The sequence below is a fragment of the Plasmodium sp. gorilla clade G2 genome (genome assembly GCF_900097015.1).
Source record: "Plasmodium sp. gorilla clade G2 genome assembly, chromosome: 6".
NCBI lineage: Eukaryota > Apicomplexa > Aconoidasida > Haemosporida > Plasmodiidae > Plasmodium > Plasmodium adleri (nom. inval.).
Window position 1 is genome coordinate 908941 of NC_041698.1, and position 13911 is coordinate 922851.

The 13911-nt window shown below is 16.5% G+C and overlaps 5 protein-coding genes across 5 annotated transcripts; 3 read left to right on the top strand and 2 right to left on the bottom strand.

Moving 5' to 3' along the window:
* Nucleotides 1-480: 480 nt before the first annotated feature.
* PADL01_0623500 (conserved Plasmodium protein, unknown function) lies at nucleotides 481-1719 on the bottom strand (the record flags this gene model as incomplete). Its single annotated transcript, XM_028680973.1, has 1 exon — nucleotides 481-1719. The coding sequence occupies one exon, from the start codon at nucleotides 1717-1719 to the stop codon at nucleotides 481-483; it is 1239 nt and encodes a 412-aa protein (XP_028537397.1).
* A 1487-nt stretch (nucleotides 1720-3206) lies between these two features.
* On the top strand, nucleotides 3207-4226 carry PADL01_0623600 (conserved Plasmodium membrane protein, unknown function; the record flags this gene model as incomplete). The annotated part of the gene is made up of 1 exon (XM_028680974.1): nucleotides 3207-4226. The coding sequence occupies one exon, from the start codon at nucleotides 3207-3209 to the stop codon at nucleotides 4224-4226; it is 1020 nt and encodes a 339-aa protein (XP_028537398.1).
* Nucleotides 4227-7361: 3135 nt separating this feature from the next.
* Nucleotides 7362-9242, top strand: PADL01_0623700 (poly(A) polymerase PAP, putative; the record flags this gene model as incomplete). The annotated part of the gene is made up of 1 exon (XM_028680975.1): nucleotides 7362-9242. The coding sequence occupies one exon, from the start codon at nucleotides 7362-7364 to the stop codon at nucleotides 9240-9242; it is 1881 nt and encodes a 626-aa protein (XP_028537399.1).
* A 1134-nt stretch (nucleotides 9243-10376) lies between these two features.
* On the bottom strand, nucleotides 10377-10673 carry PADL01_0623800 (conserved Plasmodium protein, unknown function; the record flags this gene model as incomplete). Its single annotated transcript, XM_028680976.1, has 1 exon — nucleotides 10377-10673. The coding sequence occupies one exon, from the start codon at nucleotides 10671-10673 to the stop codon at nucleotides 10377-10379; it is 297 nt and encodes a 98-aa protein (XP_028537400.1).
* A 673-nt stretch (nucleotides 10674-11346) lies between these two features.
* Nucleotides 11347-13266, top strand: PADL01_0623900 (conserved Plasmodium protein, unknown function; the record flags this gene model as incomplete). The annotated part of the gene is made up of 1 exon (XM_028680977.1): nucleotides 11347-13266. One exon carries the CDS (start codon nucleotides 11347-11349, stop codon nucleotides 13264-13266), a length of 1920 nt encoding a protein of 639 aa, XP_028537401.1.
* Between the last annotated feature and the right edge of the window lie 645 nt (nucleotides 13267-13911).

A 13911-nucleotide genomic window follows, 5' to 3' on the forward strand; every position in this document is an offset into this window, starting at 1 on the left:
ATAAATAGTTTTAATTATTAAAAAAAAAATATATATATATATATAAATGGTTAAAATAAAAAGCTTAATAAAAAATTGTGTTGTAGATTTAAAAAACAAGATGAAATATATATATATATATATATATATTTACATAAATAAACCCCAAAAAAAAAAAAAAAAATTAAAATAATTAATTAAAACGAATACACACATAAATATATAAAAGAATATTTACGTGGGTATATATAATCATTGAGCGTGGATAAAAAATTAAAATATTTTTTCAATCTACATATATATATATATATATATATATATATATATTATAACAAATAAAATATACAAATACATAAAAAAAATAATAATAAATACACATATTAATAATATATCATAACTTGCAACTTAATATTTATATTAGTCCCATTTGAACAAAAAAAAAAAAATATATATATATATATAAATATATATATAATAATTTTATAAAAAAAATAAATATATTTATAACTCTACATTTTTTTTTGGAAAATATATTAGAGACATTAAATCATCAAAAAATGAAGAAACAAAACCTTTTTTTTCTTTTTGATCAATAATTTCTCCTGTTTTTTTTAAATCATCTTCTAATACTTCGTTCAATTTTTGTGTGGTATTATAATATTCTCTATCAAGAAATCCGTGCATTTTTTCTTTAGATGGAGAAGATAAATGTTGTTTAAATTCAAGATATTTTTGCATAATTTTTCTAGGATTTTGTGAGAATAAATTAACTATAGAAAAATTTTGTGTAAAGCTATAATAAGATGATTTATTGTTCATATTATCTTCTTCATGTTCTATATATTGAGGATGATTATATGTAACATTATTATTATAAGTATTATTATTATTATTATTATTTGTACTATTATTTTGTATATTATTAATTGTATTATCATTATTATTACCATTTGTATTTGTTTTATTATTCATATGATTAATTGAAGAATTAATATTATCATCATCTTTATATTGTTCATATAATTCATAATTTAAATCTTCATCATCATTATCATCATCTTCAAAATTATTATCATTATTATAATGATTGTTATTATTTCCATTGTTACAATTTTTTCCACCTAAGGATTTAAAACATGTTTTACTATAAAATGGACTATTCTGTAATATTTCTTCTTTTTTTTTTATAAAATTTTGATCTGCTTTTATATAATTAAAATAAGGATCATAATTTTTTGTACTTCCATTTAATATTTTCACTTGTATATCTTTCAAATTAAAATGTTTATTATTAAATTCAACTAATAAATCATCTATATCTGTTATTGATCTTTTTATATTTACACCTCCATCTTTTCCATTCAAATTTAATAATTTCTCACCAATCACAGGAAATAAATATTTTATTTCATCCATATCTTTTTCACTAATGGAATTTTTTATTATATCATTTATTGAATATAAATCATTTTTTATATTTCCATACTTTTTATTATATTCTTCTTCAAATAATTTATATAATTTGCCACTTTTTCTTTCATATCCTTTTCTTACTGCTTTATAATACTTACAACAACCTTGCTGAATTTTATTTCCATGGTCTTTAAAAATATAACAATTATAAAATAAAGGTTTCATAAATATATTCATATAGTCGCATTTTTCCTCTTCTACATTATATTCAAGACTAATATGAAAAAGGTTTAAAGTTACTAAAAAAAGCAGTAGCAATAATTTCATATTTGTAAATTATTTGGAGTGTGTAGGGGATTTTATAATTTTTTAAAACAAACAAATAATAAATATATATATATAAATATATAAACATTTAAAAATATTATATATATATATATATATATATATATATATAATATATTGGTAGTTTGGTGAGAGCTATACAAGACTATGACAACAATTAACAAATAAAAATAAATATGTATTCAATATATATAATATATATGTATATATTTTTTATTCCTCCAGAATCCGACTTGAAATTTTTTTTATCGGTGCACTGTAAAATATTATATATATATATATATATATATACATATATACATATATATATTTTTTTTTTTTTATCTTTTATTAATTAATTTTTTTTTTTTTTCTTGGGCTCATTTTATGTTCATAGATTATGATCTTGCTATTATCTTCATCTTCATAACACAAAAAAAAAAAAAAAATAAAATAAAATAAAATAAAATAAAATAAAATAAAATAAATATATTATATATAAAATTTTCTTTATAATACACAAAAAATATATATAGAAGAAAGAATTCAATAATTTTACAATTATATGAAAAAAAAAAAAAAAAAAAGAAAAAAAAAAAAGTAATATATTATTACATATATATAATATATATATATATATTTAATATAATGTAGAAATGTTGTGAATAATAATATATATAAACATCATATATTTATAGAGCCAAAAAAAAAATTACAAAACAAGAAAAGAAAAAAAAAAAAAAAAAAAAAAAAAGTATAAATAAAAGCGTAAAAACATAATGATAATAAAATTATAAAAATGAAAAAGTAAACAAAAAAATAAACCAAGAATGAAATAGTAAATAAAAATATATATTATTATAAATATAAGGGATGAAAATTATTATATAAACGTGTTAATTAAAAAAAAAAAAAAAGAAAGTATTATAATTATATATATATAATATATATATGTAAATTTTTTCTTCAATGGTCATAAATATATATTATTAATATATTATTTGTCAAGCATTTTTCTCTGCATGCATATATAATATAAAATATAATAATAAATGATGAAGAGAAATTTATTTGGAGGAAAAGAAAATAAAATATAAAAAAAAAATATACATATATAATATATATATATATATATATATATATATATATATATTTTACTGACCATCAAAATGATATTATATAAAAATAAAAAATATATATTCTGATTAAAATAGGTTTCTTCTAATTATAATAATTATATATTGTATAATATTTTTATGTTCTTATTTTTTATATAATTAAATTAAAAAAATTATGAAAAAAAGAAATTTAAAATAAGAAAGTTATATGTATGTATATATATATATATATATTTATATATATTATATAATAGTTGTTAATATGAAGAGAGAAAGCTATATTTATAAAGTGTAAAAAAAAGAAAAGAATATAATATAATTATGTTTAATAATGTAAGAAGGAAAATTGTGACTTATAATATATGGGGAATTATGGGACCCCGAACAAAAAAAAAAGATTTAAATTTGTTTATATTTTTATACAAGCATAATTTTAATTTTAAAATTTTAAATAGTTCTCCCTCGAAAAAAAAAGAATCGTGTGAAGATTATAATGATATAAAAAAAGAGTGGGATCATTATGAAAAAAATAAAAAAAAAAATGAAATATCATATGGAAAAGATCAAATAAATATTGTTAATAATAATATTAATAAGAATAAAATGAACTATACACATATATTGAATAATACAAATAATTTAAATGTTTTAAATGATTCTATATGTTATGAAGAAAAAAATGGAAAAGATGTTAAGAGTAATATTTTTTTCCATAATGATTTTTTAATATATAAAAATATTAAAACAAAAGTGTGTCATAATAAAAAAAATGAAATTAAATATATATCGAAACATTTTTTTTATCATTTAAATAAGTATCATAAAAATATTGTAAATTCTTATTTTAAAGAATGTTTTTATAAATATACAAAAACATCTAAAATATTTTTTGGAGTCTTATTAAGTTTTTCTATATTATTAAGTTTATTTTTAGTTACATCGTCAAATTTTTTAGAATATAATATAATTTTAAAATATCATATAAAATTTCATTCTTTACTTTTTGCATTTTTCTCATCATATTATTTGGGATTGCAAATAGCTAATTATTATTTTATAAATAATATTCATAACTTTTTTAGTAGCTTTTTTTTTCTAAATTCTATTAGCTCTATATATTTAGCTGATTATTACATATGGGCATCTTATTATTTCTTAAGTTTCAATTATCTCATTTTTTTATTATTTAATTATTATAATATGTATTATCGAAATGTTATACCAAAATTTATATTTAAAAATGTAAACAAAATTTTTTTGTTTTCTCTTTTTTCGAATTATCTAGCAATAAATAAAGGAAAGTTTATAGAAAAAAATATAGATTTATTGAAAAATGAAGACACAAATACATCTTTTTGGGGACTCTTGAAAATTTTACCATATTTTTTATAAATAATAAATATATATATATATATATATATATATATATATATATGATTAAGAATATATATAACTTAAATGGATCAAATAAAATGATATATCCAAGTAGGATATAAAAATACTTGGGTATATTCGCAACATTAGATTTGTATAAGCCAAATAAAGTTATATATATATTTATATATTTACATGTATAATTTTTTCTGTTAAATTTTTATTATATATATAATATTTTTTTTTTTTTTTTTTTTTTTTTTTTTTTTTTTTATTAATGACTACTTTTGTATATAAAATAAATAAAAACCCATTTTTACATATACAAAAATGATTATATAAATATTACTTTTTAGAGAGAATTTATAAAATAAACACCAATATAAGGATACATATTCTTTTCTTTTCTTTTTTTTTAATATAAAATATCTTAAGTATCAATTAATTATTTTATATATATTTTTTTAGGATAATGTATTAAGGATGGAAATTTATAATATTATATAAACATGATAATGGTTTCTATCATTTTTTTAAAGGCGATAATATAATAATTAATATTAATATATATATTATATATATTATTTATTTATTGCTTTATATTAATTATTTATGGAGGGATACACTTTTATCTTTTAATTGGAAATAAAGAATACAATCAAAAAAGCATGTATAAACATAATAATACATATTTCATGTAACATAAATTATAAAATATATATAATATAAATATATTTTTTTAATTTATCATAATGAATAATTTAAATTAAAATAAATATAAAAAAGAAGGAAGAAAAAAAAAATAATAACATATTGGATTCAATGATATATATGAAAAAAAAATATATATTTTTTTTATTTTAATATATAATATATATATTATATATATAATATATATATAAATAGTGATATATAATAATAATATTTAATTTTTATAATATATGCCATATTTTTTATTTTATTTTTTTTTTTTATTTTCTTTTTAATGGAATATAAAAATATAAAAACGTAATAAAATAAAATAATATAATAATGAAGCATATAATAATATTATTATTACATTATATTATATATATATATATATATATATAATATATATATTATATAAAATCTCAATATTATATGTACTTATTTTCAATGTACATATATATAATATCATTCGTATATATATGTTATTTATATACATATATCAAATAATATACTTTTTTATTATTTAATAAAAATATATATACTTCTTAAATTAACATTAAATTAAGTGTAATATATATAAAATAAACAAAAAAAAAAATACATATTATATAAAATATGATGTTTTTTTTTTTTATTTAATAATAATTATTTTTTTTATCTAATGCATATTTTTATATCTTTTTGTATATATAACCTTTTGGAAATATAAAAAATTATATATATATATAAATATAATTAATAAAAAAAATAAATAAAAAAAAAATAGAAAAAATATTTATAAATAATTAATTCTTTTATATATAATATTATGCTTTTATTTTAAATAAAATTTTATAATTATATATATATATATATTATTTATTTTTTTATATTCTTTATTTATAAAATAAAATACGTGTTATTTTTTTATATTTCAATAAAATAAATATTTATATTATAAATATATAACATAATTATATACTTAATTGGGGAGTATCTTTATATATATTTATTTATAAAAAAAAAATATATATATATATTTAAAAAAGAAATGTTTTTTTTTTTCTTTTTTTTTTTATAAATATATAAAATACATGTTTATACTTAATTATATATATATTATTTGTCATAATATTTACATAATTATAAAAATATATTCATAGATATAATTATTATATATATATATAATTATTATCACATATAAGTATTTTTTTCTACTTAATAAAAATATATAAAATACAATACAAAGTATTATTTTTTTTTAAACAATAGGTTTATATATATATATATATATAAACATTTTTTTTTATGTATTTCATTTGTATAGAATTATATTATTAATTTCATGTATAATATATTTTCTTTTCCTTTCTATTCATTTATAAAACACTCATTATTAATTATTAATTCTTTTTTTTTTTTTTTTTTTTTTTATATTTTTTTTTTGGGAATCATGAGAAATAATACTTTACAGTTAATATATTATATGGGTAAAATAAGATAATATTTTACTATATATTTATATTAATGCATAGATATATTATAAAGGAATATAAGCATTATATATATAAAATATATATTATATATATATATATATATATATATATATATGTATGTATGTATGTATTTATATTATATAATACATGTTTTAATTTGAAAAGATAATTGTATTCATCATTATCAATTAAAAATTGATACAATTATTTGATAAACTAATTTTTTTTTTTTTTTTTTTTATTTATTTAATTAGAGTTGTGATTAAAAAACAAAAAAATATTATTATATATATATATATATATATATATATGTATATATATTCTTTTTTATTTCATTTATATTTTTCATTCATTTGAATAATGTAATATATTTAATTTATATATATATATATATATATATATATATATATATATATATATATTTTCGACATATTTTTCATTTGACATTATAACTATAATTGTATTATTAATAATATTAATATGTTTATTCATATTTAATTATCTATTTATATTTTATTTTTCCTTTTGTTTTGTTGTTCATTTAAAACGTGTTAAATAAATATTTATGCAAAGGTCACATGGTATTTGTTTATGAATATTATATTTCCTGCATGATTATAAATAAAATGTAGTTTCTATATTTTATGGCCACCATTTATAAATATAAATATATATGTATGTATTTATTTATTTATTCATTATACTAGCCATTATTATATCCATTAATATATCCATTATTATATCCATTAATATATCCATTATTATATCCATTAATAATATCCATTAATAATATCCATTAAACTATCAATTAATATATCAATTAATATATCAATTAATATATCAATTAATATATCAATTAATATATCAATTTATCTATCCATTAATATATCAATTTATCTACCCATTCACCCATCCATCAATTAGTTTAAATTATTTATTTATTAATTTATTCATTTATCCTTTAATTTTTTTGTTTTTGTTTGTATAAATGCACACTGTTTACGAAAACGAGAATTTGATTGAATGTAGTAATTTTATGCTGAACAGAAAAGATAGCCTTGAGGAGTTTTTTGAGGTGAGCGAGATAAAAGAAGAGACTGAGGAAACATATTTGAATTATAATATAGAATGTACATTAAATAAGAAAATAGAAGATAGGAAGAGTACAGTTCCTTATAGGCGTGAAATAATAAATGATGAGAATATACAAGAGAATAAGAAATATGAAGAGGGTGGTGTTACAGAACCAATATCATTAAATTATCCATCAGAAGAAGATATTAAGAAATCTAATGATGTAGTAGAATTATTGAAAGGATATAATTTATTTGAAGAAGAAAGTGGATTAAAAAAGCGAGAAAATGTTTTAGGTATGATAAATAAATTATTCCATGAGTTTCTTATAGAATTATCTATAAATCAAGGTATAAGTGAAGAAGAAGCAAATAATATATCAGGAAATTTATATACATTTGGTTCTTATCGTTTAGGTGTAATTACACCAAATAGTGATATAGATTGTATATTTTTAGCTCCACAAAATTTGACAAGAGAAATATTTTTTAATGAATTTTATTTAAAATTACAACAAGATAGAAATGTAAAAAAATTACAAGCCTTACCAGAAACATATACACCTATTATACAATTTATGTATGACGATGTTGATATTGATTTATTATTAGCAACCTTACCATATAAAACATTAAAAGATTGTTATTATTCTTTAGATAATGATCATATATTAAAAAATTTAGATGAAGTAACAGTTCGATCATTAAACGGTATTAGAGTTGCTGACTTAATACTAAATTCTGTACCGAATAAAGATCATTTTAGAAATACATTAAGATTTATAAAACTATGGGCTAAAAGTAGAGGTATATATAGTAACATATTAGGTTTCTTAGGAGGTATTTCATGGGCATTATTAACAGCAAAAATTTGTCAGTTATATCCAAATTTTAATGTTAGTCAATTAATATGTAAATTTTTTAAAGTATATTCTATATGGAATTGGAAATATCCAGTACTTTTACAAAATATTAAAAAATATAATATTGAAGGATTAAATAATTTTCCCGTTTGGGATCCTGAAAAAAATATAAAAGATAAATTACATGTCATGCCTATAATTACACCAGCTTTTCCATGCATGAATTCAACACATAATGTTACTTATTGTACACGTAATATTTTAATAGAAGAATTTAAAAGAGCTCATTCAATTATACAATGTATGGATGATGAAAATAATATGAAATCTTCTATACCTATGAATAAATTATGGCAAAATAATAATAATAGTAATAATAATGTTTGGATGACTATTCTAGAACCATTAGATTTATTCAGTACATATAAACATTTCCTACATATACAAATTATGGGTATTAATGAATTTATATATAATAGTTGGAAAGGATGGATTGAAAGTAAAATACGTCTCTTATTCAAAAAATTAGAAACTATTAATGAATTAAAAATTAGACCATTTCCTAAATTCTATTTCTATAAAAAAGAAAAATTATATTATTGTTCATCCTTTTTTATAGCACTCATATTCTTTTATAAAAACCCATATGAAAATACCTTTAACTTATCATATGCTATTCGTGATTTTATTGATATTGCCTTGAATTGGCCACAAAAAATTAAATATCCAAACGCCTTCAAAATTAATATCATGTATCAAAAAAGATCACAAGTTCTGGAATTCTTAGATATAGTAACAAAAGAAGAAAACCAAAAAAATAAACATCTCATGGAAAATACGGACAAAGATCAAATTGATCATAATCAAAATGGATATAGAAATAACCATAAAAATAAGCAATTTGATGAATACGACGATCACTTATTTAATTGAACAGAATATTCATATTATTTTAAGTGATATATGTATTCTCTTTTTTTTTTTTTTTTTTTTTTTTTTTTTTTTTACAAATCATATAAATAACGTGATTAAAACGTTATTTCACTTAAATGAAAGTTAATACGTGTATATATTATATATATATTATTACATATAATATGTGTGTATTCAAAAAATATATATTTTTTTTTTTTGGTACCACCGAATAACTTTTTTTTTTTTAATTTTTAATTTTTTTAATTTTTTATTTTTTTATTTTTTATTTTTTTATTTATTATTTTTTTATTTTTTTATTTATTATTTTTTTAATTTTTTCATTTTTTCATTTTTTTTTTTTAATTTTTTCATTTTTTTTTTTTATTTTTATTACCATCATTTACATATTAACACTAAATTCATTATTTGCTGCTCCCTCCCTTAACAAAATAATGTGTAGCTTAAACTTGTTTATTATAAGTCAACAAATTAAATATTTAATATAATGAAAAGAAAAAATATATGTGCATGAAAATAATAGAACAAATAGATAGAAAGATGAATGTGTATATTATTTTATATATGATTCTCTTTTGTGATATATGAAAGGAGAAAATATATTTTTATAAATTTTTTTATTTTTACAATAGTAAAAATAGTGTTCAAATTGTAAGTTTTAAATTATTACATAAAATTAAACATATAAATAAATAAATATATATAATATATTACATTACATTACTTATTACTACCAAAACATAAGTATTATAATAAGCATAAAATGTTTCATGCAAGTCTACATAAAAAAAAAAAAAAAAAAAAAATATGAAAAAAATTTTGAATTTATTTTTCTTTCTTATTATAATTGTATCCCTTTTGTATAAAAACAATAAGGTAAAAATTTAATAATAAGGACAAGTCCTTTCACATATATATATATATATATATATATATATATATATATATATATCCATTATTATAAGTTAATTAAATATTTTATTTTATAAAAAATAGACTTTTTTCCATCTTTCAATAGAACCATGTGTGTATAGTGGGGATTTAGGAAAAGAAAAAAAAAAAAAAAAATACTTTTTTTTTCGTGAAATCTGAATGATTATAAAATTTCCTCTCTGAACTACTATATATTTCTTTTTATGAATTGTTAATTTCTGTTTTATTTTGCTCAGTTGAAAGTTTATGATGATTAAAATATGATTGCTTTAAGACTTCTGGGTTTTTATATAATAAAGGATACAAGAATTCCGTTTTTAAAATAAAGTTAGGTACAAATTCATATTTTTCCATGATATGATATAATGAAAAATTGGTAAAATTTTTTAGACGATCTTCTTTTTTTTCAGCCAAAAGAGGTAAACTTTTTCTGTTACTTAATCTTTTAAACCATTTACAAAGGTTTTCATAATCTTTCAATTTTAACTTAGCTGTCATTTTCTTTTATGTATCTTTTTTATTTTGATAAATATATTTAATATGTATGAAAATGATCTTTGCAGAACATATTTCAACAAATATATAAAAATATATATATATATATATATATATATGTATATCTTTTTTTTTTATATTATTTATTACTTAATTATTTTTTTATTTTTTTATAAAATAAGAAAGATAAATAAAAAGAAAAAATAATATATATGTATATATATATATATATACTTATCAATTTTTTTTTTTTTTTTTTTTTTTTTGTCAAAGTAGGGAGGCAGGTATCTGTATTCCTTTATAATATGTGAATGTTAAGTATATTATTTAATTTATATATATTTTTCGTTTTATATATTTATTATATATGCTACATATACATATATATTTATATATATATCTTATTTTTTTTATTTTTATATATAGTATTCCTAATAAATATATAAAGAAAATTGCAAATAATAAAATAAAGAATAAATATATTATATATATATATATGTTATATTTTTATTTTTTGGTAGTATTTCTTTTCGGATTCTTTTAAGAAATGAGAATAAAATAAATAATAAATTATTAACCATATAAATAAATAATATACATAAATAATTACATATATATATATATTTTACATATAAATTTATATTTGATATAAAAATTAAAAAATTGTGTCAAAGAAATGCAAAATGCGTGGCATAAACTAAACAAAGCCGTTCAAAATATCCAGAATGTCATACTTACTGATGATGATAATGGCAATTCAATAATAAAAGATGAATATAATAATGACAAAGAAGAACATACAAAAAGTTCTGAGAGAACTTTTAGTCTTTCTAATTTGAAAACCTTTTCGCAAATTAGTTATGATAGGAAAGGTTTTCACTTATCTTATGATAATAAACAAAATGATAATAAAAGTTTTAATGAATATGAAAATGTTGAGAATAAAAACAATAATATTTTAAAATCTCATAAAGAAAATATTATAAAAAATGATAAAGAAATAATATACAATATGAAAAATATATTATATGAAGAAATAATAAATAATATAAACCTATTTAAAAAATTTATGAAAAATGAAAAGGCACAATTATTAATCAATGAATATAAAATTAATTATTATAATTCAATGAAAAGTGATTTTTTTTTCTTAAATTATATTTCTATAAGTAAATATATTTTACTTATATTATCAAAATTTTTAAATATTCATTTGATTGATAATTTTGAATGTATTCATATAAATAATAAAGAAGAATATGAATATTATATAAAAAATTTATTTTTTGACATACTCAAAATTGAGAATATCCATCATCTATATGATAATAATACACTTTCTGAGGAAAATATAAGTAAACAGGGAATTCTTAATAATATATATAAAAGTGGAAGTTTTCATAATAATCATAATGTTGTAGAAATAAATAATACTAATAAAAAATTTTTAGAAAAGGACACTGGACAAAAAAATGAAGCTTCACCTAATACATTAATAAGATGCAATTCTTTAGATTATATATTAAGGTATAAAAATAATCTTACTTTTAATAATGAAAAAACATCACCCTTTTCCATTATAGGTGATATATCATCTAAAAAGGATGTAGACCAAATGAATAAACAAATGGATATCCAACATGATATACATAAACAAAATTTAAATAATAATATGAAAAGAGAACACATCACTCAATATAATAACAATAATGAATATGCTATTATAAATGAAAAAAATGATAATAATCATATTGATATATCACTTATGGGACATGAACAAGTAGGACAAATTAATCAACCATTATATACCGATTATAATAATAATTATACTCATAGTAATAATATATATGATGATAATAATTCTTCTTGTTTCTATTCCAAACAAACAAGTAATAAACCATTTAATAACAGTAATCTTCATAATATTGAGAACAAGGACTTTTGTCAAAATATGGAAAATTATACTCCATATAATAATAATAATATGAAAGAAAATAGTTTAGTTAATTCAAAAAAAATATTTGATCCATTCCCAGATAAATCTTCTCTCACCGAATGTGAAGAAGAAGAATTTGTTATTAGAAACGACACAAAAATTGATTTCTCAAAAATTATTAAATCAATGAAAGAAGAACATGATATTAAAATTGAAATATTAAATTCTAAAATAAAAATTTTAAAAGACGAACTAGCTAAAAATAATGATGTGCAAACAAATATGAGAAAAATGAAAAAGGATATAGAAAAATATCAAAAAGAATTAGATAATAAAAATCAAATTATCGATGATTTACATCAGGAAAAAAATATTTTACAATATCGTTTAGATGAACTGGAATTAAAATTTAAAGAAAATACAAATTCGGGTGATACCAAAGAAGCATTAAAACAATATTGTGAGAAAAACCATATAGATAAACAAATAATTATAGAATTAATAAAAAATAGTAATGATATATTAAAGAAAAGAAATGTGAAGAAAGAAATATTTCTTATATTGTGTAATATATTAGGTATAAAAAATATGATACCTGGTTTAGAAGAAAAGGATATATCAGAACAATTCTTGGAATTTATGGATGAAGAGACAAAATAATTTTAACTCCATATACTCTTTGGTATATATATATATATATATATATATATATATATATATATTAATTTTTCAAGGTTCCTTTTTATTTATTTATTCATTCATTTATTTTTTTAGTATATTATATATATATATATATTGCATTACAATTTTATGCAATTATTCAAATACATATGTATTATTCCTTTTAAAATGATTTTTAATAGTTCCATATGTTCCTACCAATTTTTATTTTTATTTTATTTTTTGTTTTGTTTTGTTTTGTTTTATTTATTTATTTAGTTATTTATTATTTTTTAAATGAATCCCATTTTATCATTCGCATATATTATATTTTTTTTTTTTTGACATAATTTTTTAATTTTATCCTTTTAATGATTTTTAATGTTTTCCTTGTTATATAAGAGCAGGAAATTTTCTTATACTCAATTGTTACCAATGTATATTTATATGTTATTTTATAGAATGTTTATATAAAATTATTCATATATACATAAAAATAAATAAATATATATATTTGTGCATTATCTTGAATTCACTGTGGTGCTTTCATAAAGTGATAGATTTAAAATATGCAAAGATATACATATTATGACAAACAAATAATGTCAATTTTGAAATGTGTACATATTTATAATATATAATATA